At 57.3% G+C, this 25,018-nt stretch overlaps 1 protein-coding gene across 1 annotated transcript in view; it reads right to left on the bottom strand.

Annotated features, from left to right (window-relative positions):
• The window catches only part of PARVB (parvin beta), a 102,976-nt gene extending 81,519 nt beyond the window's left edge, over positions 1 to 21,457 (bottom strand). The window contains exon 1 of the mRNA XM_042948075.1: positions 21,319 to 21,457. Coding sequence (XP_042804009.1) covers positions 21,319 to 21,433 — 115 coding nt within the window. The 5' untranslated portion in view covers positions 21,434 to 21,457. The remainder of the gene's footprint in view (positions 1 to 21,318) is intronic.
• Positions 21,458 to 25,018: the final 3,561 nt, after the last annotated feature.

The following is a 25,018-nucleotide window of genomic DNA, read 5'->3' as shown; positions in this document are numbered from 1 at the left end:
GTTCTAGAAATCAGCCTGACACCCCGAGGCTATGCCCATCCGCTGATGGGAAAACCAGGGCTCAGAGGGCGATCTGTCCAAGGAGAAGGTAGGGGGCGCTACGGGCAGAAGGGGAAGATCGCCATCCGCACCCCTGGCCACCTGCTCTCCGTCTAAGTCAAAACTCAGCCCAGGTGCTCCTCAGCCCTGAGTCACCGTGCTCCTGGCCCGGGACCCGACACACTGGTGCAAAGAGGCGGGGTGGCCACATCACAGAGCTGAGCCGCGCAGATGGGCGATCCCAAGAGTCCCGGGGACACGCACGGCGTGGGAAGAAATTTTTCCCTTGGTTTCTTAAATTGTGAGATACACTTCACAGAAAAATTACCACTTTAACCACCGTTGAGTGGACAGTCCGATGCATTAAGTACATTCCGATGGTGACACAACGGGATCCCGTCCACCTCCACGTTTTCACCTTCACTTGGTCCCCATGAAACAGCTCCCCATCCCCCCCACCCCCAGCCCTTGTCGCCCCCACCTACTTTCCGTCTCTAGGAATCTGGCTCCCGCAAGGACCTCGCAGAAGTGAAATTATACAGTGTCTGTCCGTTTGTGACTCGTTCACTTGGCATAATGTCTTCAAGGTTCATCCATGTGGTGGCAGGTTTTCCTTCCTTCTTTCTTTTTTTTTTAAAGTTTTTTTTTATTTTGAGAGAGAGAGAACAGGGGAGGGACAGATCGGGGGGGGGGGGACAGAGAGAGGCGGGGACAGCGGATCTGGAGTGGGTTGCATGCTGTCAGCACAGAGCCTGATGGGAGGCTCGCTCTCACACACCGCGAGATCATGACCCGAGCCGAAATCAAGAGTCAGACGCTTAACTGATACGTTGCGACGCAGCGGCATGATTAACCAAGCGTCCATGGACGGACGGATAAGCTAAATGTGGTCCATCCATACAGCGGAATATGATTCAGCTTCACAAAGAAAGGAAATTCTTGGGGTGCCTGGGTGGCTCAGCCTGTTGAGCCTCCGACTTTGGCTCAGGTCATGATCTCGCTGTCCGTGAGTTCGAGCCCCGCGTCGGGCTCTGTGCTGACAGCTCAGAGCCTGGAACCTGCTTCGGATTCTGTGTCTCCCTCTCTCTCTGCCCCTAACCCACTTGCATTCTGTCTCTGTATCTCTCAAAAATAAATAAAAGTTAAAAAAAAAAAAATGGGATTGGCAAAGGACTGCCAGTGGGCCAAATCTGGCCCGACACCTACTTTTCCAACGGGCTTTACTGGCACACGGCCACACCTATACGTTTAGGTATCGCCTACAGCTGCTTTCACGCGACAGCGGGAGCACTGACGGTTTCTACAGCGACCAGATGGCTCACAGAGCCTGAAATATTTACTCTTCGGACCCCTGCAAGAAAAGATTCCCGGCTTTTCGTAACACACGTATTCCACACTTCCAAGGGGCGGGCGATCTGGGACTGGGGGGAGGAGGGGGAGTCTGACGTCCTTCGGCCTCTCCTGGATCCTAGGCCTACCTGGACCCCTGCCTGGTCGGCGTTCACACCGCCTCTCGGGGGGCGGCCAGGCCTGGAGCGCTTCCGGGTCAGCGCCTTACCCCGACGTCCACGTGGGACCTTCAAATTCACTCGCGGCCACACTGGCTGGAGACCCACTGAGGCAGTCAGCAGGTCCGAGGCCAGAGACTAAGACAGCACCTATAACCAACGACCACAAACCGGGGGCGCTTAACACAGACCCACGGCTCTGGAGGCCCCAAGACTGAGAGCAAGGTGGAGGGCCGTGCCCCCTCTGAGGGCTCCGGGGAGGGTCCTTCCTGCCTCTCCCTGGTGCCTGTTGGTGACTGTCAGTCCCCAGGGCTCCGCGGCTCGTGGCTGCCTCACCTCTATGTCTGCCCCTGTGTGACGTCTCTCTTCTCCAATCCGATCGGATCAGGGACCCGCCCCACTCCAGGGCCTCGTCCTAACCTACATCTAAATCACATCCGCAAAGACCCTATTTCCAAATAAGGTCACATGCACAGGCCCTGGGGTCAGGACATCTTTTGTGGGGTGGGGGGGGGGGCGGTTAATACGATTCAACCCATCACGTGGGCGTCACTTACCAAACGCACGCCAACCAGAGAAAGTGCTCCTTCCACCAAGAGGGAGTGCGGGCAGCTCCTCCTCTCCCTTTGGCGGCCGTGGCCAAGTCTGAAACCAGCCCACGGAGACACAGAGCCCCTCGCCTGGCTCGCGTCCAGGCTGGGCCTCAAGGGCCCTCCTTAACGGCCAGACGCCCAGGGATGGAGTCACAGGCTGCAGACGGCTGCAGCCTCGCCAGCGGGACGGTCTCCGCTGAATTTTATTTGTAATTCCTCCCCCCCCCCCCGCCAGCGCCTACGAACAGCCCGCGTGATGTAACCCCCCTTCCTGGCTCTCCCTCTCACTTCGTCAGGGTTACATGTGTGTTTTGCAGCAGGGAATCTGCAGCCACAAAGCACCTGTCTTCGATTACATGGCACCTCTCAAGGGAGACCCTCTCCACCAACTGGCAGGAAGACTTTCATGGCTGCCTGGGTAAAGTGTCATGGAAGATCTGTGTTTCTCCTCTCGTGGCTGTTACTCAACACAGACAGGGCTCAGGAGCCGGCAGCACTGAGAGGGAGAGAGCCACAGGGCACCGGGCACTTCGTTCCACAGAGCAGACGGCAAAAAGCAGACCCCAGCACCTAAAAGGGGCGTTTGCATGGCACAGGCAACAATAAACCCCCGGCCTGTTCCCAGCGGCAAGTTCTCTGCCCAATTTTCTCTTCTCTGCACCCGGTGACAAATGCGGGCACACTCAGGTGACACGTCACAGCTTACGGGGCCTTCTCCCACGTGTCGACACATTTAATTCTTTGTGATTTTTTAACTTGTATTCATTTTTGGACAGAGAGAGAGAGACAGAGCGGGAGCGGGGGAGGGGGGAGGGGCAGAGAGCGAGGGAGACAGACACAGAACCCGAAGCGGGTTCCAGGCTCTGAGCTGTCTGCACAGAACCCGACGCGGGGCTCGAACCCACGAACCGTGAGATCATGACCTGAGCCGAAGTCGGGCGCTCAACCGACTGAGCCACCTAGGCGCCCCGTAACTCATTTAATTCTTGGAACAATCCTGGCATTGGTAAGAGAGCTGTTGCCATCAAAGCCCTTGTTCAGACAACGGGACGAGGCTGGGCCCATGTCAAGGTCACCGAGCTAAGAGGGGACAAGTGACCTAGGTCCTGTGCCTTCCTACCGGTCTGTAGCATATAGAGTCTTAACAGGTGCGGAAGGTCCCCGGGGGGATTGGGCCATTGGCATTTCTTTTCCAATAACAGTTTAAGAAGACAGAAAGGATACATACCTCGGATCTAGAGCATGGAGTCTATGCCACAGACTGGGGCCAGTGAACCCCTGGGGGGCCAAATCTGGCCTCTGGTCTGTTTTTTGTAAATAAAGCTTTATTGGAACCCGGCCACGCCCACCCGTTCACTATCTTCTCTGGCTGCAAGGGCAGAGTGGAGTGGTTGCCACGAAGGCTAGAGAACCTCCCATCTGTCTGTCTGCAAGCGGAGGTTTGCAGACCCTGCTGGGCGGGGCGGGGGTGGGGGGTGGGGGGGCTGAGCGGTGGAGGGAGGGACCTGGGTGAGCCCCGCACAGGCACCCCAGGCGCTGCCTGCCCACGGTACGGAGCAGGTGCGGGGCTCGCTCACGGTGGGCGCAGCGAGCCCACCCCTGCCAGGGACGTGCAGAGGCCGAGGCCTGCGCGGCCGGTGCCCCAAAATGCACTCGCGTCACGTTCCGGGTGGCTGAGCCCACGTCCTGGGCAGACAGGTGGCCCCCGCCTTTCAGAGCAGCGAGGTACCAGTTCAAGCTGGATTTCCGGCTGGCACCTCCAGGGCTACCGCAGCCCCTAGAACTCTCGCAAGGCGCTCAGAAGCCGTGCTGCAAACCGGATCGCTCCAACACAGAGGAAAATCAAAACCAATCAGTGGGGCCCGGGCAGCCGTGGGGACGACGCCTCGGAGAAACCTAACGGAGCTCGGAGCGCCAGCGGCACCGCATGAGTCCCCGGCGGAGAGGTCCGGAACCACCCCCAGATCCATCAGGCTGCAGCTCACCCCGAGGCGGGAGCTAAGGTCCTCGTCCGGTGGCTCAACGGGCAAAGGGGGGAGGAAAAGAGCGCCCTGGCTCGTGGACGGGGTCGTCCGTTCTGACAGCGACACACAGAAGCCTGCCGGCTTCGGGGAGAAGGCCGCTCGGCAAGAGACCCGGCTTCCCACCCCCTCTCGGGGCCTCCGTTTCCTGACGTTTCCTGACGAGGAGACTCTGCTCACATTTCATTTCTCTGGGAAGGCGGCCCAGCCCTGAGCACAGCCGGGGGGCCGGGGACCCGGGCCTGCAGCCAGCTCCCAGGGCCACGTGGCCACAAGATCTCGGTGGTGGGGCTCATGTCAGCACAGCTCGACACAGGAGGGTGCGCGGGTGACCCGGCCTCGGGATAGGACACCAGGGGCCGACCTGGTGGCCCGGGGGAGGGGGAGGGGAGGCAGGGCCCTCCACCCCCACCCCTGCGATGCTGTAGGCACGTGAGCCACACATGCAGGGCAGGGTCACGGCGGGGGCCCCATCCCTGAGTCAGGCGCTTTGAGGCCGCTCCTCTGCCTTTCTAGGCTTGCGTACGTAACACAAACCTTCCTGCCCGAGATACTGCAAGCCGGATCTCTGTCACTGACCACCTGAACAATCCTGCGGCTCGGCGAGCGAGGGGGGACCTTCTCTCCACACGGAAGCAGTGATGAGGATTCTGTTTAAGCTCACCTCATTCAAGTGCAAGGCCCCCTGGGGCCCTGGTCTTTATCCTGGGGGAGGGGAGGGATTGTTGTTTATTGTTGATGGGTTTTTGGCAACGTCTCTGGGGCAGGAAGGGATCCGGGTGCCCACTGAGAGACAGATGTCCCTGACCAGGGCCACACTCTGCCCCAAACTGTGACCACCCCCCCCCAGGACTGAACGCCCCCTCCCCCAAATTAACAGCTCTGTCTCCCTCCTGCCCAGCTGGATAGTGGGTCTCCTCTGCCAGGGCCCCTCTTTAAAAATAAGCACACTTAGGGGCACCTGGGTGGCTCAGTGGGTTAAGCGTCTAACTTCGGCTCAGGTCGTGATCTCACGGTTTGTGAGTTCGAGCCCCGCGTCCAGCTGTGTGCAGACAGCTCAGAGCCTGCAGCCTGCTTCGGATTCTGTGTCTCCCTCTCTCTCTGCCCCTCCCCTGCTCGTGTTGTTTCTCTCTCAAAAATAAGGAAGCATTAAACAAACAAAAAAAATTGTTTTAAATAAACACACCTTGAAAGAGGCAGCGGACAAAGGAGCCAGGCCTCCCTGTGGCTGTGGCCAGCCCTGACGTTGATCCTTCACCTGAAAGGACAGTGTCACCTGTGTCACTGGTGGTCACGACCAGACAGGGGCCTGAGCCAGCCTCTGCATGGCCCCCCGCCTCACCTTACACACTCCTGCCCGCTGTCCCCTGCATTCCAGCCACACAGGCTGTATTTGTGTCCTGGGGCTGCAGTAACTAAGGGCCACAGCCCCGGGGGTGTAAACATAGGACCTTACTCTCTCCCTACTCTGTCCCCACTCTGGAGGCTGGATGCCCAGGATCAAGGTATTGTGCCTATGTCCTGATTTCCCCCTTTTTATAAGGACACTATGCACATTGGATCAGGGACCTCCCCAAAGACCCTCCCTCTAGATAAGGTCGCTCTCGGAGGTACTGGGGGCTGGGGGTTGGGTTCACAGCACAGGAATGGGGGGGGGGGAATGCGACTCACCCCCTCAGCTTCCCGAAGGCTGTTCCCTCTGGCTGTAGACACCCTATGTGCTAAACCCGCTCACCCTCCAGCATGAGCTCAAAAGCCACCTCTAAGGGGAGCCCTCCCGGCCCCCGGGCAGGGCTGGCCCCCACCACATGCCTTAAGGTCCCTCCTCCCCGGGGCAGGCCCGGAGGGTCTCATCTGCCCCCGCCTGTTCTGCAGAAAGGCATGTCTTTTCGCTGGCCACGGGCCAGGCTCTACCCCCAATGCCCACCCCAGCGACGCCTTCTGAAGGAACAAAGAAGCCAGTGAGCGAGTGAATGAAGGCAGCTGGAGTAACACGGGTCTCAAGGCTCTACTCCCGCAAATGTCTTTATCCCCGTGTCCTGGGGTGGCTTTGAGGGCCCCTGAATACGTCCCTGCACTTCTGCCGTGGGTCCCAGGCATCGTCTGGAGGGAAACCTCCCCACGAGTCTTTTAGGAAGGCCTTCCTCGTGCCCATTTTACAGACGAGGAAACCGAGGCGGAGGGTGACGGCGATGCAAGCAGGGCAACAAGGCGGGGTACAGCCCGGTGGCCGGGGGCACAGGCTCGGTGTGGCTCCCAGCTCCCCAAGTCCAAGGCGCCGGGCCCCAGGCCAGAGCGTTCAAACTCTCGTCTCCCTCCTTGATGTTCCTCATCTGCGAAATGGGTCCCAACAGCGCCCTGCGGTGAGGACGGAGGCACGAAAAGCATGCAGCGCTGCGGGTGTGCTCCCAGCTGAGGAGGAAGACAGGACACTGGGGCCCCGGGCCTCCCTGCAGCTGGGCTCTGTGCTCAACCTCCGCCTGCGTGACTTCGCTTAATCGTCAAAGCCATCAGAGATCATCAGGCTGCCGTTCCCAGCCTCACTGATAAGGGCCCTGAGGCTCCAGTCGGCAGACTCTGACCTCATCCTCCAAGCCCCCGCCGCACCCTCCACACTGCCCACAACGAACCGGGACAAACCCCCGTGATGTCACCGAGGCTTCTGCAGCACCTTCTGTGGTTAACACGACACCCCGGCTGACGCTATCAGAGCAACGAACACCCCTCTGCACCTCCGTTAATCGGGTGAGTCCAAGGGGGGCTGCATAGGGAGATAACATGTGACCAAGACAGGCTGCGATGCAGCTCAATGACGGTCAAATGCACCGGCCCCTGTGCCCGGGCCTGGCCTCTATCAGACCTGCCAGGTGGATACCTGGGAGCCACTGCTGGCTTATTCCGCCTCCGGGGCCAGGAGCTCATCCCCCCTGCAGCCAGCCCCCTCCCACCCCCGTCGGCAGGGCCTCGACCTCCCCTCTGGGTTCAGAGTGAGACACCAGCAAGACGGGGCCAGAAACAGCACGTGGGCCACTCAGAAGGTCCCTGCTGGCCAGGAACCAGGGCTGAAGCCTAGACACCCGGTTAATCCCGGGCATGGAAATCTTCCACGTACGTGGCATCCAAAGGGATAAACCTCCCGGGGATAAGCCTAACCAAGGAGGCAAAAAGCCCTGCACAGCGAGAACTGCAAAACACCTGCTAAGGCAGCTTAAAGAAAACCTAAACGAATGGATAGACATCCGCGTTCGGGGATGAGAAGGCTTAACGTTGTTACGACGATGATACTACCCCAAGCGATCTTCAACTTCTACGCAATCCCTACAAAATCCCCGTGGCGGCTTCTACAGAAACAGGAAAACCCGCCCCCAGATCCATGGGGAATCTTCAGGGACTGCAGCTCGCCAAGACAATGTCGAAAACGAAGGACAGAGTGGAAGAAATTTACCGCGACACCGCGGTAACCAGGTCAGTGTGGGACTGGCATAGGACAGACGTACCGGCCAATGAAACGGCAGGGACGGCCCAGAAATAAACCCACACACGGATGGTCAACTGACTTTGAGCAAGGGGGCCAAGATCGTGGAATAAAGAGTGGACAGCAAGAGCGAGGGGCCGTGAGCGCTGGACCAGCATCAGGGCAGGGCCACTGCACCCCCAGCCCGCCCCTGGTCTCAGGGGGGCTCACATGCATAGAGGAGTGACCACCTGCCTGGGAGGCCAAAGGATAATGAGTGACAGGGAACAATTGAAAGTTTGAGAAGCCAGGCCTGAGCATCTGACACCAGGCCCAACAACAATAGTCCTCAAATGCCTTGGGCCCCTTGGGGCGCCTGAGGGGCTGTCTGACTTCGGTTCAGGTCATGATCTCACGGCTCATGAGTTCAAGCCCCGCGTCGGGGCTCTGTGCCGACAGCTCGGAGCCTGGAGCCTGCTCTGGATCCTGTGTCTCCCTCTCTCTCTGCCCCTCCCCTGCTGTTGCGCTCGCGCGCTCTCTCTCTCTCTCTCTCAAAAATAAATAAAGTTTAAATTCCTTGGGCCCCATAACATCCACTGACTCATTTCCCTCCTTACATCTCTCAGAGCAACATACTGAAACCATCATCTTGACCCAGAGGGTCGTCAATCAGCTCAGTGTGACCAGCACGTTTCTCTAATGAAATGAAACAGAATCGGATAGAAAAGGCCAACGTGCTTCACTTACAGGAAGACAGGAGTCCGTGGCTATGAATAAATGTAGGTTTGAACTGGTGCTTCTGCGTAAAATGCCTTTCTTACCACGGGGGCAAGGTCACATTAAAGTTTCACAGACACCTGTCCCAGCTCAGACCTTCTGACCATTTGTCAGCCCCATAGGAACCTCATCAAAGTCTCCCTCCCGAAGCACACAAGGTCAGCAAAACTGCACACACAACCGATGGGGGTCCCCATTCTCTCTTCCCCAACGAGGACAGCATCAGACCCGCCTCAACGCATCGCAGTGGTGATCGGATGAGACCATCTGAGCAAGCAGCAGCCCCTCGGTGGGGGACAGCTGCCACCAAAACAGGCAGGGACCGGGGACAGGAAAATGAGGACGAAGACTCCACCAACCCACGGCCGACCGGACCGCCCATCCTCGCCCCAAGGTTAAAGAGCCCACCTTGGAAACGCAAAGACACTGACTTACGGCGGGAGAGAAACTGACAAGCTCAGGCTTCAGCTCTCAGCCCAAGCGCTGTTTTCCTAACTGCTTTGCTGACAAAGAATTCACACTCCGTGCTATTCCCCCGTGTCAAGTGCGCGATTCAGTGAGTTTGAGGATATTCACCCCTTCTGCGGCCCTCACCACAGTCGGGTCAGGAGCGTTCTCATCACCCCAGAAAGAAACCCTGTACCCGCACTGCCAGGAACTCCCCATCCTCCCAAGCCTGTCGCAAACACGAATCTCCTACTCCATCTCTGTGGATTTGCCTGTCCCGTACATTTCGCAACTACGGACTCACACAACCTGTGGCCTTTGGTCTGGCTTCTGTCGCTGAGTATCCCGTCCCCAAGTTGCGGAACGCATTGGTACTTCATGCGTTTTACTGCCGAATAGTATTCCCTTGTCTGGCTAGACCATATCGTGTTCATCCACCCATCTGCTGAAGGGCATCCGGGGCCGTTTCCGCTTCGTGGCGATTCTGAACAATCAGCAGAGCCTCCACATAAATCTCAAACAGACCTACATCTCCTTCAGTGACAACACTCACACCCTGGAAGGGATCAAGCCAGCTAAATGTGTACAAAAAGAGTATTCCCCGCCCCCCCCAAGAGATCTTCTAAGCAAGAAAATTAGGATCAGCCTACCAGCAGGGCTCTAAGAAAGAAAAACTAAATAATAATTGTAGAAACGTGTCCTTGCAAGGAGGCCCAAGCAAAAAATTAAACAAAAGCTGAGCCCAGCTGCACATGATAAGGTTGAAATTCTGCGTGCTGCTCCAACAAAATTTCAAATCATTAAAATCTCATTATACTAATAATATGTTTTCTAGTCAGACTTAACTAAAACACTCTCTTCCCCTAACAAAGTGCAGACATTCTCAGAAGCGGCAGCAGTGCGGGATGTTTGACGATGACAGCTCTCGGGGCACCGTGTCTCCCGCCCCGTCGCTGCAAACGCCTGCAGCCCGCACCTGATCAGGCGACAGGCAGAAACGACAACTGACGAGCTCCCGGCCCTTCGCCGACATTCTGTCTCCTAAGTGTTCTTAAACGGAAGCAACCATCCAAACGCGTCATGATGATCTCATTCTGTTTTATTTTTTCCGCCCATTTGCCACTGCGGGTCCCCTGGTCTTCTCTTCACCCGTCTTCTCTATGTGATGGGCAAAGTCGGGTCTGGAGGCAGTGGTCACGTGACAGCTATCACCCATGGAGGGCTCGCTACACGCCTGGCCCAGGCAGCTCCCCCCAATATCGTATTAGTAACGTTTTCAAGAGGCGCCTGGGTGGCTCGGTCAGTTAAGCGTCCAACTTTGGCTCAGGTCATGATCTCGTGGTTCGCGGGTTCGAGCCCCGCGTCGGGCTCTGTGCTGACGGCTCGGAGCCTGGAGCCCGCTTCGCATTCTGTGTCTCCTCTCTCTGCCCCTCCCCGCCCCCACCCTGTCTGACTTCGTCTCTCAAAAATAAATAAATGTAAAAAAAAAATTTTTTTTTTTAATTTAGAAACTACCCAACTAACTTCCTAGGTGATTGAACCATCCTACCGCCCCCTGCCCCCCCACAGGGCACAAAGGAAGAGTTCGTCCCTCATCCCCACCAAGCCTCGGCTGACCATTTCAGCTGTTCCGGTGGGTGTGGACCGTACCTGGTTCATTTCCTGGATGTCTAATGATGCTTTTCTAGATGCACATTGGCCATTCATACGTCTTTGGTGGAGTGTCTGTCCAGACCTTTTATCTACCCTTTTATTGCGTTTTTCTTTATTATCAAGTCGTAGGAGTTCTTTACAGATCATGGACAGCAGTCCTTTATCAGCTGGGTGCTTGGGGAATTGTGTTAATTCCCAAACAGAAACAGATCTGTTTGGTCCTCCGGCAAGGTCTTCCCTGGCCCAGGGCTTCTAAAACCCTAGCAACTTCCTACGTGATGACAGAGACAGTCACCCAAGGAAAGGGCTGGTTGCCAGGGGGAGCCAACCAGGAGATTAGAGAGCTGGCTCCTTCAGCCTCCCTCACCCCGACACGGCCCTCTGGGGCTACAGATGGGACTTCCGTCACCGATGGCCAATGATTTCATCCATCGTGCCTATGTAATGAAGCCTCCGTAGAAACCCAAGAGGACTGGGCTGGGAAAGCTCCTGGGCTGGTGAGCGCGTGCGAGTGCACGAGACTGGCACCCACCCACCCCCACGGCCCCCTGTGCATCTCCTCCGTGCGAGGAGGTCACTTCTGAGTGACCCTTGCATGCAAGCCAGCGATCTGGCGAGTAGAACGTTTCTCTGAGCTCTGCGAGCCGTGGTAGCAAATCAAGGGCACCCAAGGAGGGGTCATGGGAACCTCTGATTTGTCACCACGGGTCAGAAGCACGGGTGAGGGCCCAGACTTGTGCCCGGCATCTGGAGGGCTGGGGCAGACGTGTGGGGCTGAGCCCTGTCCTTGGAGAGAGTGTCAGAATCGGGCTGAATTACAGGACACCCGGCTGGTGTCAGAGAACTGCTTAGCAGTGCTGGGGAGAAGAACCCCCACATCAGAATTTCTGTCGGCACCACAGTGGGTGATGGGAGGGGAACCGGCACCAGAACCCTAGGAGTATTTTCTCCCACTCTATGGCTTGACTGGGCCCAGTTCAAATTACATCATTTAATAACCCACTTAATTCCCCAACAACCCTAGAGGTAAGTACTCTCTGCAGAAGAGGAAACCGAGGCTCAGGACTGGGAAGTACCCGTCCCCAGGTCGAGGCCCCAGAGTGCCGCGGGACTCGGTTCAAACCCTGGAAGCTGGGCTCCAAGATGCGTGGCCCTAAACTGCCACATGGATTGATTGCTTCCTGCTTACTGGGCAAATACACAAAGACCACAGGGTGAGTGACAGAAGGTCACTTCTTATCATTATCTTCTGAGAGGACGCAGGAGGCCTAGGATTCAGGTCAGGGGGGAGGGAGGTGGGCGCTGGGCCAGCAACTCTGGCAGGAACATTCAAGGGGGCAGAGAGGGGCCCCAACCTGCTGGAGGCACCAGTGACACGAAGGGGCAGAGGGACAGCATTTGTAAGGGGCCCCCAGCCAGGGAAGAATGGGGGGGAGCAGGGGGACGACGGGGCGGGGGCTGGCCGATTGCAGGGCAGAAAACAGAGTCAGCAAGGCTCTGGACTGTAGCCGCCGGGGGTCTGTCTCCTTTCTGTAAATGCCAGTGAGTCCGTTCGGCACAGAATGGATGTCATTTGTCTCCTCCGGAGCACCTTCCTGCCACCGTGGCTGAGTGCATCTCAAATGCCAGAGAAGAAAGCGGCTTTACTGTGAGCCAGCTGGGAAAATTATCCACATTTGAATCACTTCTCCAGGTTGCAAGGCTGGCCCACTTATAAGCCAGGCTGCTGGGGTTTTAATCTCCCCGGCTGGGGGCATGACCTCTGCAAGGGACCTCGCTTCCCCCAGCCCCCGTCCGCTCATCTGCAAACTGAGAATAAGCACATAGCACCCACTTCCCCGCTTTGTGTGAGCCACAGACGGGGTGATGCCCGGAACGTGACAAGAGCCCAACAAGGCTTAGCCGTGGCCGTGGCCGTGGCTGTGGCCGTGGCTGCGGGAGACCCCACTCTGGCTTTTCTTCCTGTTTAGTTCTTCTTTTAATCGTTTTCCCTCACGTCTTCCCTGATGATCTTCTATCGAGCTTGTGTGTGGATCAGGTATGGATCAGCATCAGGTATGGATGCGTTCAGGTCTTACTTTGAAAAACAGTACTCATTTTCAAAATAAGAAAAAAAAAAAAAGAGAGGGATCAAGACGCTTCAAATGAGGCTTTGGGAAGGAGCTCCCTTAAATTCCATCTGCATCCAGCGCGGCGTCCCCCTCTCCCCAGCCTGCTGCGAGGATGCTCTGTCCACAAAGAAGCACCTGCATGGTTCTGGCAGGCTCCGTGGTGGGGGGAGGGGGGGTGGGGGGGAGAGGGGAGCAAACACTGAGAGCAGCCACGGTTCCATGGAACCGGCAGCTGCTTCCTGGACCGCTGGGTTCAAGCAAGCTCTGAGCGAGCCCCAGGAGTCAGGCAACGTCTGTTCCCTCCTTAATAACTTACTATTAGAGCAAAGCCTAGATCCTTTGGAATTACGGTTTTTTCGAATGAAAGTACAAAAGTGTGTGTGTTTTTAGAACAACAGGCGTGGAGCGCCTGGGTGGCTCGGGTGGTTAAGCATCCAACTCTTGACTTTGGCTCAGGTCATGATCTCACGGTTCGTGGGTTTGAGCCCCAGCCTGCTTGGGATTCTGCCTCTGCCCCTCCCCTGCTTCTTCCCTCTCTCTCTCTCTCAAAAAAATTTTTTAAAAATTTAAAAGCTTGTTTAAATTAAAAAAAAAAAATAGGCAGATTAAGACAGCCTTACTTGGGGCAACCCACATTCGTGACGGATTCTGGCTAACGAGCAAAGGCTCGAAGACCCCCAACCAAGAGCGGTCCTTTCAAAATGCCTAAGCCCGAGCCTGTTTACTTTCGACTACGAACACGAAAGCATAAAACCACGTAGAGTTTGCCTACTGTTCAGTTCTCTCAGCTGGCAAGGAAGCCCCATCGGAGACCCAGGCGGACGACGCGCACCTGAGCTGACCGCCCTTCCCAGGGTCCCAGCTGACCTCCCTTCACCAGCTGCTCAGTAAAGCGAGCAAGTTGCCACTTCTCCGCAGTCATACCCTTCAAGGGCGCGTGCGCTGCGCTTCCTGGTCATGGCGGGCCAGGAGACAAGGTCGACTACCAGCACCCCTCAAACGCGTATGTTTTAAAGGATTCACGTGCCTTTGTTACCAAGAGCCAACTAGCTGCTCCAGAACCCTCCTTAACCCAGGAGCAAGCAGTCGTTAGAAAAGCAGCGGTGTCTGCTCTCAAGAGGCAGCCGTCACGCCGCCCCTGCCCGGCCCCTAAGGGGCTCTGGTGTCCGTGTCAGTGCCCTCACTTGCCAACATCGTCCTCAAGGACCACGGCCTGGGCAGGGCCCCAGGCGCTCATAAGACTTCACCTCCGCCCGCCTGTTATCCTCAGACGCATGGCCCAAGGGCCAGTGCCACCGGGCTCCGCGTGGCCCCGTCAGGACAGAGGCTCAGGGGTGAAGCACAGACGCACGCGGCAAGGGTGCAAAGCCCAGACCTGGCTCCTCCACCGCCCTCGGCCTCCCCCTGGAACACACTGCGCTCCTGAGGAACAGCCGACACGAGCCAGCCGGGAACCGCGGAGCGCTATCTCCCCTGCACTGCACTCCCCCTCCGGAGCTTGAACCCGGAGCCTCGAGGGGGTTCCCACGGCCCCACACTCCGAGTCGGGAGAAAAGTAAAGGACCCCCCCACCGGCTTGGCAGAGCCGATCCCGCGCCTCCCAGACCTGCTCACTCCGTTCTCAGCGACAACCAGAAAGCGGGGTCGCTAGGACGCGAGAGCCGCCAAAAATTCTGGACTTGAGCGCATTCCATACGATGCTCTCTTCACCCCAACAGCAATTAGTACAGACAAGCAGATTAACGCCACCAAGCCAACACATTTACAGGGCACGCCTAAGCCTCCTAATCTGTTGTTTCAGCCCCTGCGTAACATAATAAACAGCAAACAGACTCGCTAGCAAGTAAAGCGGTTTTGCATCTGAAACCTACATAAAGCGAGAGCTGATGTCAGAGAGGAAACCTGCTTCCTTAGGGTACATCTTTTATGTGACGGAACCGGCTGTTTGGAAACCAAGAGACGGCTGGGTAAAGGTACCTACCTGGCCTTTGCCAACCACAGCAGGGGTGGGGGGGCGGGGATCGATCACACAGAGCACTTAAAAACCACTCCCAGCAAGCACGTACCCACTCACGTCTTATAAACATCCCTTCATTATTCTGACGACCGGACAGGGAGCACGATGATAAAGCAAGTTCAGGGTGTGCGATAAATATTAATTCCGGGGAGTTAAGACAGGCATTCAGAGCAGAGCTCCTCTGATGAGTGTGGGGTTGCCAAGGCGACTGATGCTTCTGGGGCCCGGCAGGTGGGACCAGGATGCTAAGAGAACCACCCAGAGTTAGCTGTTCCTAAAGAGGCCGTCTCTGCACAGAAAGGTAAGGAGCGGGGCGCCTGGGTGGCTCAGTCGGTTGGGCAGCCGACTTCGGCTCAGGTCATGATCTTGTGGTCCGTGAGTTCGAGCCCCGCGTCCGGCCCTGTGCTGACAGCTCAGAGCCTGGAGCCTGCTTTGGATTCTGTGCCTCCCTCTCTCTCTGCCCCTCCCCTGCTCACGCTCTGTCTCTCTCTCTGTCTCAAAAATAAATAAAAACATTAAAAAAAAAAAAAAAAGAAGAAAGGTAAGGAGCATCAAAGTCACCGCTCTGGGCTCCCAGGCAGTTTCCCTTTCTCACCGGAGCAAGGATTTCCAAGAGATGTTAGTGGGCCACCAAGAAAAAGAGCCCAGTTTGGTACAAGTTGACATGCCTACGTGTGTGTCTCTTGTAAAAACCACCCCTCCCCCGGCCCGCTCCCCACCCCCATGACCTGGGGAAACAAACGAGGAGAAATGCTGGGCTTGAAGATCGCCATCAGGATAATAATCAAAGGAAACTACAAAGCCACACCAAAAGCTCCCTGAAAGCCACTTCCTCTGGGCCAGAGAGAGGAAAAACAGCACAGCGGTTTCCAGTGATTTCTACCCCACCTCCCCAAGGAATCTGTCGCAATCCAGGAGCTGAACAGAGTCACAGATGAACAGACAGTGCATTTCCTCTCCGACCGGAGCTGCCCCTCCGCACCGCCCATGAACAGAAGTGGCTCAAAGAAGAGGCATTTGCGTTTGGAGAAAAGGGTGCGGGGTTCTTCAGAGAACCTCGTGGGCCCGACACTGGCTCCTCGTACCGTAGACTATTCTAGAACCCACCGTGTGCCTGGCCCCGGTCCTCACCTACTTACATGCCTCCATGGTCTCATTCCCTTCTCACAGGTTAGGAGTCCCACTGACCTAAAACATGATCTGCAGTTCATGTTCAAAGGGTCCTGCAGATCGGCAAAGTGATCACGCGCGTGCCTGGAAACGCAAGGAATTCTAAGAGTCCTATCTCCCGGGCCAAAGACACGAAGCTCATTACAAATTCTTTCCCTCCATGTTGACACCATTCCGTTTTTATTTTTAAAGGTAAATCAGGGACGCCCAGTGGCTCAGCCAGTTAAGCATCTGACTCCTGATTTCAGCTCAGGTCACAATCTCGCGGTCCGTGAGTTCGAGCCCCGCGTCGGGCTCTGGGCTGACGGCTCGGATCCTGGAGCCTGCTTCCGATTCTGTGTCTCCCTCTCTCTCTGCCCCTCCCCCGTTCATGCTCTGTCTCTCTGTGTCTCAAAAATAAATAAACGTTAAAAAAAAAAATTTTTTTTAATAATAAAAAAAATAAAAGATAAAAATAAAAACATAAAAGTCAATCAATGGGCTGTTAAGCTCTGCTATAAAACAGCATGTAGAAATCACTTCAAAGTTTGCAAAATGCCTTGAATGGGCTGCAAACTACCACTCCAGTGGCGACCCGGGTGTGTCAGCCCTGCACGCACTGGGAGCTGGGGACGAGGCGGAGAACGCGGCCTCATCTGATGTTTTCACGCAAAACGTCTTCATTCTTACAGCGGCCTCTGGGCCACGACTTCGCAGCTGCTCTGTCCTCACTGTCTGGGAATCCAGATTCTTCCCCACCCACCGCACCGCCTGGGGGAAGTCCACCTGTGCCTGTGCGCACGGTGGCCGTTCCCACCCCCGGCACCCACTAGACCTTCTAAAGTAACGCGGATCGCGGCTGACCGCGACCCACATGCCACACCACAGCCCAGCCACCGTGAACTGCCTACATTTCCCCAAAAGCCGGGGACGAGCCGGGGTCTCCTTCAGGGCCCCTGGCGGGAAGCCCCGCACACCCACCCCCTCCTGGCTAATTCCCAGCCTTCTTTTGCATGCCATCAGGGGGACCATTTCCTCCAGCTGGAACGGGTTGTGTGTCCCCCAAAGGTCTCGATCGCCAGCTCCCGAGGACAGGCCTGCGGCCATCACTGCCCCATCACCAGCTCCCAGCCTGCCAGGTGAGCGCCCGTCAAGACTCCTCCACCTGTGCCCTTAGGCCCTAGAAGTCAGGGCCACCTCCTCCCTCTGCTGTCCTGGAAGGGGAGGACGTCCCCCTCCCCCTTTGGGGGGGGGGAGGGGGTCTGGCTACACATCCTCTGAACCTTCAGGAAAGTCTGAAAGTTCGTTTCTTCTGGGGAGGAGCGCTCTCCCATCTTGCACACTCTGGGAACCTGCCCCCCAACGGGACCCCGCTCACCAGGACCCTGCGACTGGTGCCTGGGCCCAAGTAGGCCAGGCGGATTCTCCCCCTCAGGAAACTGAGCAGAGAGCCCCAGATACTGAGCCCCAGGCCAGGCAGGTTCACGGTGGGGCTGCAGGGGCTTCTCAACTCCAGGGGCTGAGCCCAGAGTTGCTTCCCCACCAGCTGGGACTACTCAGCCCTCTCTTGGACTTCTCGAGACACCTCCAGAAACAAACATCCGGGTCGTCCACGTTGGCACTCTGACCGGACATCTGGGGCCAATAATTCACTGCTATGTGCTGTTACAGCACAAGCTGTCTGTCCTGTGGGTTGCAGGATGTGCACAGCATTCCTGGCCCGCATCCCCTGGATGCCAGTAGCACCCCCAGCCCCAGTCGCGACCACCCAACATGTCCCCAGACAATGCCAGCGTCCCCTGGGGGCAGAGGCACCCCCAGAACCACTAAACCCATGGTGAAGTGGCTACTGGGCGAGGTTGTGTTTTCTCAGCTATAAAACGAGGGGGAAATTCCTGCCCCGCGTAGAACTTGCAGTGAGTTAAAAATTCCTACCTCGCAGGGCTAAATTACATAGCATCTTTATCCCGGTGTTCTTATTATAGAGCAATGTGTGAGCGGGTTGTGCTGGGGTCTACGCAGAATCAACACGGCTGATCGCTCCGTAAAAGACAGGGCTTAAGATGGGTGGTGTAGAGGGGCGCCTGGGTGGCTCAGTTGGTTAAGCATCCAACTTCAGCTCAGGTCATGATCTCAAGGTTCGTGGGTTCGAACCAGGTGCCGACAGCTCAGAGCCTGGAGCCTGCCTCGGATGCTGTGTCTCCCTCTCTCTCTGGCCCTCCCCAGCTCATGCTCTGTCTCTCTCTGTCTCAAAAATAAACATTAAAAAAAAAAAAAAAGTAAGATGGGTGGTGTAGAGATTTTCTCCTGGAAGTTACTTAAGAAGCTTAATACTTTCAACCTTCAGTTCAAGGTCACAGCCACCTCATGGTCCCTTTAGATTTAGATCCTGCGGGAGGTCTCCATCAGTATCTTGCTCATTGATCGATGTTTCTGCATCAAATGCCAGCAGGAAGAGAAGCAGAAGACGAGCCCCAGACTAGGAGAAAATATCTACAAAAGGCTCCCGTGCATCTGAAACACACAAGGAGCTCTTAGCATCCGAGAGTAAGAAATCAAACAACTCGATTAAAAAAGAGCCCAAGATCTGAACAGACACCTCACCAACCGGCACGTTCCGCATAGAAGTCATCAGGGAACGTGAACCTGGCTGCTCTAAGGAAGTACATTTACATGGGGCACCTGGGTGGCTCAGTCGGTTAAGCGGCCGACTTCGGCTCAGGTCATGATCTCACGGTCGGTGGGTTCAAGCCCCGCGTCGGGCTCTGTGCTGATAGCTCAGAGCCTGGAGCCTGTTTCAGATTCTGTGTCTCCTTCTCTCTCTGTTCCTCCCCTGCCCATGCTCTGTCTCTCAAAATTAAATTAAAATGTTAAAAAAAAAAAAAAAAAAAGACAGTAAGAACTTCCTAAATGCTTTCTTTCCTCTGAAAGGAGGGACAGGTGTCTGGGCCGTCCATTCGGCCCCTTCCATCCAGGGCCATCCTGGCCCCAGAGCTGCCTGCTCGCCTCTCAAGACTTAACAAGGCAGCTGCGGTCCCTGGAATGTCCCCTGGCCCCACCTCGTGGCCCACTGGACCTCCAGGGTCTTTCATCCGTGGTCACCAGGGGGACCTGGCGTGGGCAGTCTTTCCCCTGCACCTGCTCTGCCCAGCTCCAGTGAAACCAAAGCAGCTTCTAATAAGTTGCTCCCGAAAGTCTCCGGGCCTTCTACGGGGAGCTCTGGGGTTTTTCAAGGGTTCCTTCCCACACTTTCCGATGTCCACAGTTACTCACAGTTCTGTTTTCTAAACCGGGCCACCACGTGACACGATGTGGTTCCCTCCCGGAGAACATCAGCCTTAATCACGCCGTGAATTCATCCATGGGCACTTCCTGCACCTGCTCCTCCGAACCCCAGAACAACGCGTTTCCTAAAATGATCTCGTCCTGCAGAAGACAGGACGTTCACCCCAACGTGTCTCTCTGTGCCTTGTCACAACCACAACCTCTGCCAATCTGGTGGGCAGTGGGCAGTGCCTGCAGGCTCCCCACATCTCTAACCTCCAGAATCTTCACCCCCGCCCCAACAGGGGATGCGTCACCACCCACGCTCCTGAAATCACCGCCAACTTCGTAACAAAAAGGAAAATGAAACCCACCATACACCTGTCAGTGCCTGACAATCTCTAAGCACCCACCCTCTTCCTGATGGTGCCAGGGTAGGCAAATGAGTGCCATCCCGCAGGGGCCCGAAGTCCGGGCCAGGTCCCGCCCCAGCTCAAGAGCTGCATGAACGGCACAGAGATCGGGAGGGCACACGGCCAAGCAACTGGCCTCCTAGAGTCCTGGCAACCCTCAATGACTCAGGACCTCGTTTTCCAGTCTCTGCATCCGTGTGGTCCAGAAGACCAGTCGGAAGCCAATAAGCCCTTCTAGGCCCAGCCTCGCCCCAGTGCCTACGTCTGAGCTCAATTCGGGTTTTGGGCCTTTGGTTTGTTTGGGGAACCCCCCCCCAGTATGCCAGGCACCCCACCTTTGAGAACCGAGGCAGAGCTCCCTGCCTAACATACACAAAAGCAACCACAGCAAACCACAAGCATCCCTGCCCACCCTCTTCATCACAGGATGCCTCTGACCGCTGGGATTCTTGGGGCATTCACATCAGACCAGATTGGCCCTCAATCATCTCACTTGGGAGGTATGACTTGTAAGCCTCGAGAGAGGAGTGGCCAATTTGTTCAGGAATATGGGGAAGCCACTAAAAGGTGACAAAGTCCTCCCCCGACGGGAACTGAATAATCTAATTCGGTAAAAGCTTCCCTGATGGGAGATGCCAGGGTGCACCCCCCACCTCCACCAAAATCCCTGAAGGGAACGCATCCCCAAGAGGGAAAAGTGTCACGCAGGCATCCCTGGGAATACACACGTCCCAGGGGGAAATTAAGGGAGTTAGTGTCCCCGTGGGTACGCATCCTTGGGGTACATGTGTCCCAGGGGGTACAATCAACCTGAAAAAACAAAAGACTTTTTAGGGGCTAAGTCAGCCCCAGGTGGCTTCAGGAGATCAGTCGACACACCCCTAACTCTCAGGTCCTTTTTTCTCCAGGACCTGCCTGAGGCCAGGTCCCCCACCTGCCTTATCACAGCTGCCTCTTCCCTTCCCTGTAAGCGCGGCTCACCGAGGCCCATCCGGAATCTGTCCCAGAGGAGGAATCTCCTCGCCAGACAAAGGGAAAATTCAGGAATGCAAGTCCTCGGAGAGGCCCTGGGAACAGCAGTGCATTTGAAGCACACACAGGCGGGCAGAAGTGAAGTCCCCGGCAACTCTTTGCAAAAACTTTTAAAATGTAAGGGAAGGCAGGTGGTTTTTTTAGGATTATTTGCCGAAGCACACAGAAGGGGGGAGGGGAGCTCCGGCGCCCTAGGTCGCAGCCCCCGCCCCCACCCCCGGCCCGGGGCCTCTGCACACTCTGGCCCCCTTCCCTCCTCCCCGCTCCAGGGCGGGGGCGGCGTCCCCCGCAGGGGCTCCCGCACCGAACCCCCGCCGGGCCCCCCCCCCCCCGCCCCCGGGCCCGGGCCGAGCCAGCAAATGCCCGGCGAAGGGAGGGTGACCGCGCACGGCTACGTGCGGTCGGCCCGCAGGCGGTCCGGGTGGAGGGCGACTCGAGCCGGCGTGCGCGCCGCAGGGCTACGCGCCTCCCGCCCCACGTCCGCCTTCCGCTCGAGCGCCCATCCGCGACCCGCCGCGGGAGGGGGCGGCCCGGCTCGCCCAAGTGCCCCCGGCTGGCGTTTAAAGGGCCCGGGAGGAAGGAGGAACGAGGGTCAAGGCCTCTCCCGAAGGTCACGGCGGCGCGCCGCGCGGGCCGGCGGGGTCAGGCGACCGGAGCGCGCGGGCCGGGGAGCCACCCCCTGCGGGGGACGCGTGGACCCCGGCAGAGCCCGGAGACGCGTGCGCGGGGCCCGGCGGGGCGGGGACGCGGGGACGCGGGGACCCGGCGGTGGGGGGAGGGGAGGGGGGGGAGCCACCCGGGCGGGGCGCGCGGGGACGCCTGCGCGGCCGGCGCACTCACCCTCCCTGGCCTTTTTCTTCCTCGCCAGCGTGCCGCCGAGCTTGCCCAGGAACGACTCGTCCTTCTTCATCCTGGGGGGCCGCAGGGGGGGCGAGCGCAGCGGCGCGGAGGACATGGGCCGCGCGGGGGCCGCCGGCGGGCGCAGCGCGAGTGGGAACCGCCCGGGTCGCCGCCGCCGCCGCCGCCGCCCGCTCGCCCGGGGAGGGGCCGGAGGGCGCGGCCCCCGCCGCCCGCCCCCGCCCCCCTCGGTCCCCGCCCCCATCCCCCCGCCCCCGCCCCCGGGTCGGACGCGCTGCCGCAGAGGCCACAGCCGTCCCCGCTGTGCGGTCGCCGCCTTGAGCCCTCGGCCGATCCCGCGCCGCGCGCCCGTACTCCCCCCTCCGAGAAGTGAAGGGGCTCGGCTCCCGAGGGCCGCGCGGGCCGCACCCCCGGGGCTCGCGGCGACCTTGTGTCCTACACGCTGGAGCCCCGCGCCCGAGGGCTCTGGTGCCGGTGCCCAGGCTCCGGTGGGGAGCGCGGCCGACGTGCGGCAAAGAACCGCGTTTCACTCGTTGAACTTCTGCCCAGAACCAGGCCGGGGGTTGGGGGAACCCCCTGTGAACTGTCCCCACTCCTAAGCCGCGCTGGCCGATAGGCGCCCTCTGAACCCCTCCCCCGGCCCTAGGGGAGCTCGGGATGTTTCCCAAGGGGTGAGGGTTCCAGGGCTGACCTGGAATCGGGGGCCGGTGTTCAGGCAGAGGGAGGAGAGGGACCGGAGGGGACGGGATGGGGGCTCCAGGGAGGGGAGAAGGGGAGAAGAGGGCAGGGCAGACCTTGTAAGCGCTGGAGGCCGAGAGAGGGTTTTCAGACTGGGATGACGGGATTGGATTGGGGTCCACAGGCCTGACCGCTGCTGGCACCGGGACAGTGGGTGAAGGCGTAAGACCGGGTCTGAGGCACCAGCTGCAGCGCCGAGGTGACTTAGGAGGGAAGTGGACAGAGAGTTAAGGCTGTTTCTTGCCGGGCCGGGGCTGAGGGGTTGGGTCAGTCTGAGGCAGGGCTGTCAGAGGGGGACGGCCGGGAAGGGTAGGAGAGTTCGGGTGGCAAAAGGATGGCCTGAGGCTGATTCTCCATGCCCCTGTCCCCGTCGTGCCTGCTCCGTGTCCCCGGCACACTCTGTGCTCTTGAGCGGGTACCGAGCCCCGTCCTCCCGCTGGGGGTGCACAGACCACAAGGACAGAGCCTTGCCCTCCAGGAGAGCACATGCTGACCCGCAGTGATACGGGACTCACAGGTCCTTTAGGAACCCCGTGAGGTGGGGGAGAGGAGGCTTGTCCGGAAAGGGCCGTCTGACCTGGGACCCGGGTGAAACCGCCTTCTGCCTTGGTTCAGTAAATGGAGAGAAAACTCGGCAGGCAGGCAGAAGGGGAGAGGATGCTAAGTAAAGACAGGCACCTGGGGGTGTGAAGTGACAGGAAACAAAGGCACATTGCCTGGCGTGGATTGAGCCTTTGTGGTGGAGGGAACCAGATCAATGCCGTGTTCAAGGAGCCCTGAGCCACTGAGAGGGTCTGAGCAGAGACCGGACACGTTGGATTAATGGGAAAACTGAGTGATGAAAGGAAGCGAAACCCAGGGCCCGAGAGCAATTCACAAGTCACTGAAACGGGCCAGGCCAGAATCTCGGAGGCCGTGGCAGAGGGAAGGGACCAGACGAGAATGAGCTCTCAGGTTTGCAAACCACAACATTTGGACAATAACTGGGGGGTCAGGGTCAGAGGTCCCAGAGGCTTCCAACACCCCTTTTGATGGGCGGGGGGGGGTCTCTAACCGGGCTGGGGAAAACACAGAAAGGTTGTGAACTCGGTTATTGACATCCCAATGGGGTCATGGCAGAGTCAGGGCTAGACAGCGCTCTCTGGATGCGGGAAGGAGGCTGGCATCCAGGGCGGGCGGCTCTGACCCCTTTGAGAATCCTATGCACAGCACTGATGGTTTACTCTAGAGAAGTGTGCACACGAGAAGTCCACTACCGCTTTGAGGGGCCCACGGACACCCCCACCCTCCCGCTGCCCTCAGCACACCCATCACCGGTCCCAGCAAGCGGAAAGGTAGCCATGGGAAGGAAAAGGGAGCAGAGCCGTGCTCCTGGGCCACGAGACCTGGGAGCAGAGGATTCAGTCCTGTGCCCCCCCCCCAAGTAAATAATCAGTTATTTTGAGTATTTCATCAGTGGGTCCGGCTTCCCAGGGAACACACAGAATTTACAGTTTCTGCTTGTTAGCTGCTACTTTGAACGCTGTGGAGACAGGTGGAATCGTACTTTTAAAAATGTCATTACAGGGGCGCCTGGGTGGCTCAGTCGGTTGGGCATCCGACTTCAGCTCAGGTCATGATCCCGAGGTTCGTGGGTTCGAGCCCCGCGTCGGGCTCTGTGCTGACAGCTCAGAGCCTGGAGCCTGTTTCGGATTCTGTGTCTCCCTTCTGTCTCTGCTCCTCTCCTGCTCATGCTCTGTCTCTCAAAAATAAACATTCAAAAGAATAAGTTAATTTAAAAAAGAAATAAATAAATGTCATTACACCATGAACAGATTTCTCTAGAAGACACCTGGCCCACCTGTTCCCAGCAGGACTACTCACTACAACCAAGTGATTCCTAGCTGTAAGAGGAACTGAACCGGGCTTTACAGGATAGTAGGGTTCCTGGAGTTTTGTAGGAATCGTTTGCACAAAAATATAATCATGTTTTAAATGCAGGCGTGGTGCTTGTTACCAAGAAATCCGTGCAAAGTGATGATGTCTCAGTCGTGTTTATAATCATTCCCTTTTCTGCAGAGACAACATGTGCACTCACACACACAATTTTCCTCGCACATTTTGGGCTGGAGAATTGGATGATCTCTTATTAAATGCAGCTTTGAAGGTTATTTTAAATTATTGCGTTCGTTGTAATGGCTTGTCTCGTGTGTGTGCCACAAATCACCATCAAGAATCGACTTAATGGCCGTGGATTAATTTGTAATTTTTTTTCCGGGCTAGACGGAGGAGGGGCAATGATCTAACCCCCCAAAACTCTCCTTCCCTCGACTTAATGGCCGTGGATTAGTTTGTAATTTTTTTTTCCGGGCTAGACGAAGGAGGGGCGATGATCTAACCCCCCAAAACTCTCCTTCCCTCCTGGCCTTAAAAAAGAGAGAATTTCACAAGGAGCAGAAACGTGATCTTAGTTCTGTCCTCGCCAACTCGGCCTCCCTCTTCTTAGCATGTCACACACGTAGAGCCCACGTCCGTACTCTACGTCCATTTTACATTTGGAGAATAATTACGAAAATCCGATTACACGCAGCTGCCCCTATGAAAGAAAACCATTTGATGTGCGTTTGAAGTGTGGCTTCCAAAGAGGCCAGTTCCTTACGAGCTTCATTGAGGACAGGGAACAAATGTCTCCTGAGTGCGTGCCCTTTGTCCTCACGCTCCGGCAGAGATCTCTCAAAGACGTTCTGTCGAGAGGCGAGGGTACGCCCTTGAGGGAATCCACTCACTTGACGTGCAAGAACAGGTGGCCTCTTTGCTATGATGACAGTGGTCCCCCCCCCCCCCCCCCCGGGCAGAGGGACTGGCATATCAGTTCTCCCTCCGTAACGTCTTGGGGAAAACTCAACGACACCTGTAGGCAGGACAATTTGAGTTCTTTACCTTGCCTGCTTTGGGGTTCCGTTCC

This window comes from Panthera leo, chromosome B4, assembly GCF_018350215.1.
Source record: "Panthera leo isolate Ple1 chromosome B4, P.leo_Ple1_pat1.1, whole genome shotgun sequence".
Taxonomy (NCBI): Eukaryota; Metazoa; Chordata; class Mammalia; order Carnivora; family Felidae; genus Panthera; species Panthera leo.
The sequence above is the reverse complement of the archived record's forward strand: the minus strand, read 5'-3'. Positions and strand labels throughout refer to the sequence as shown.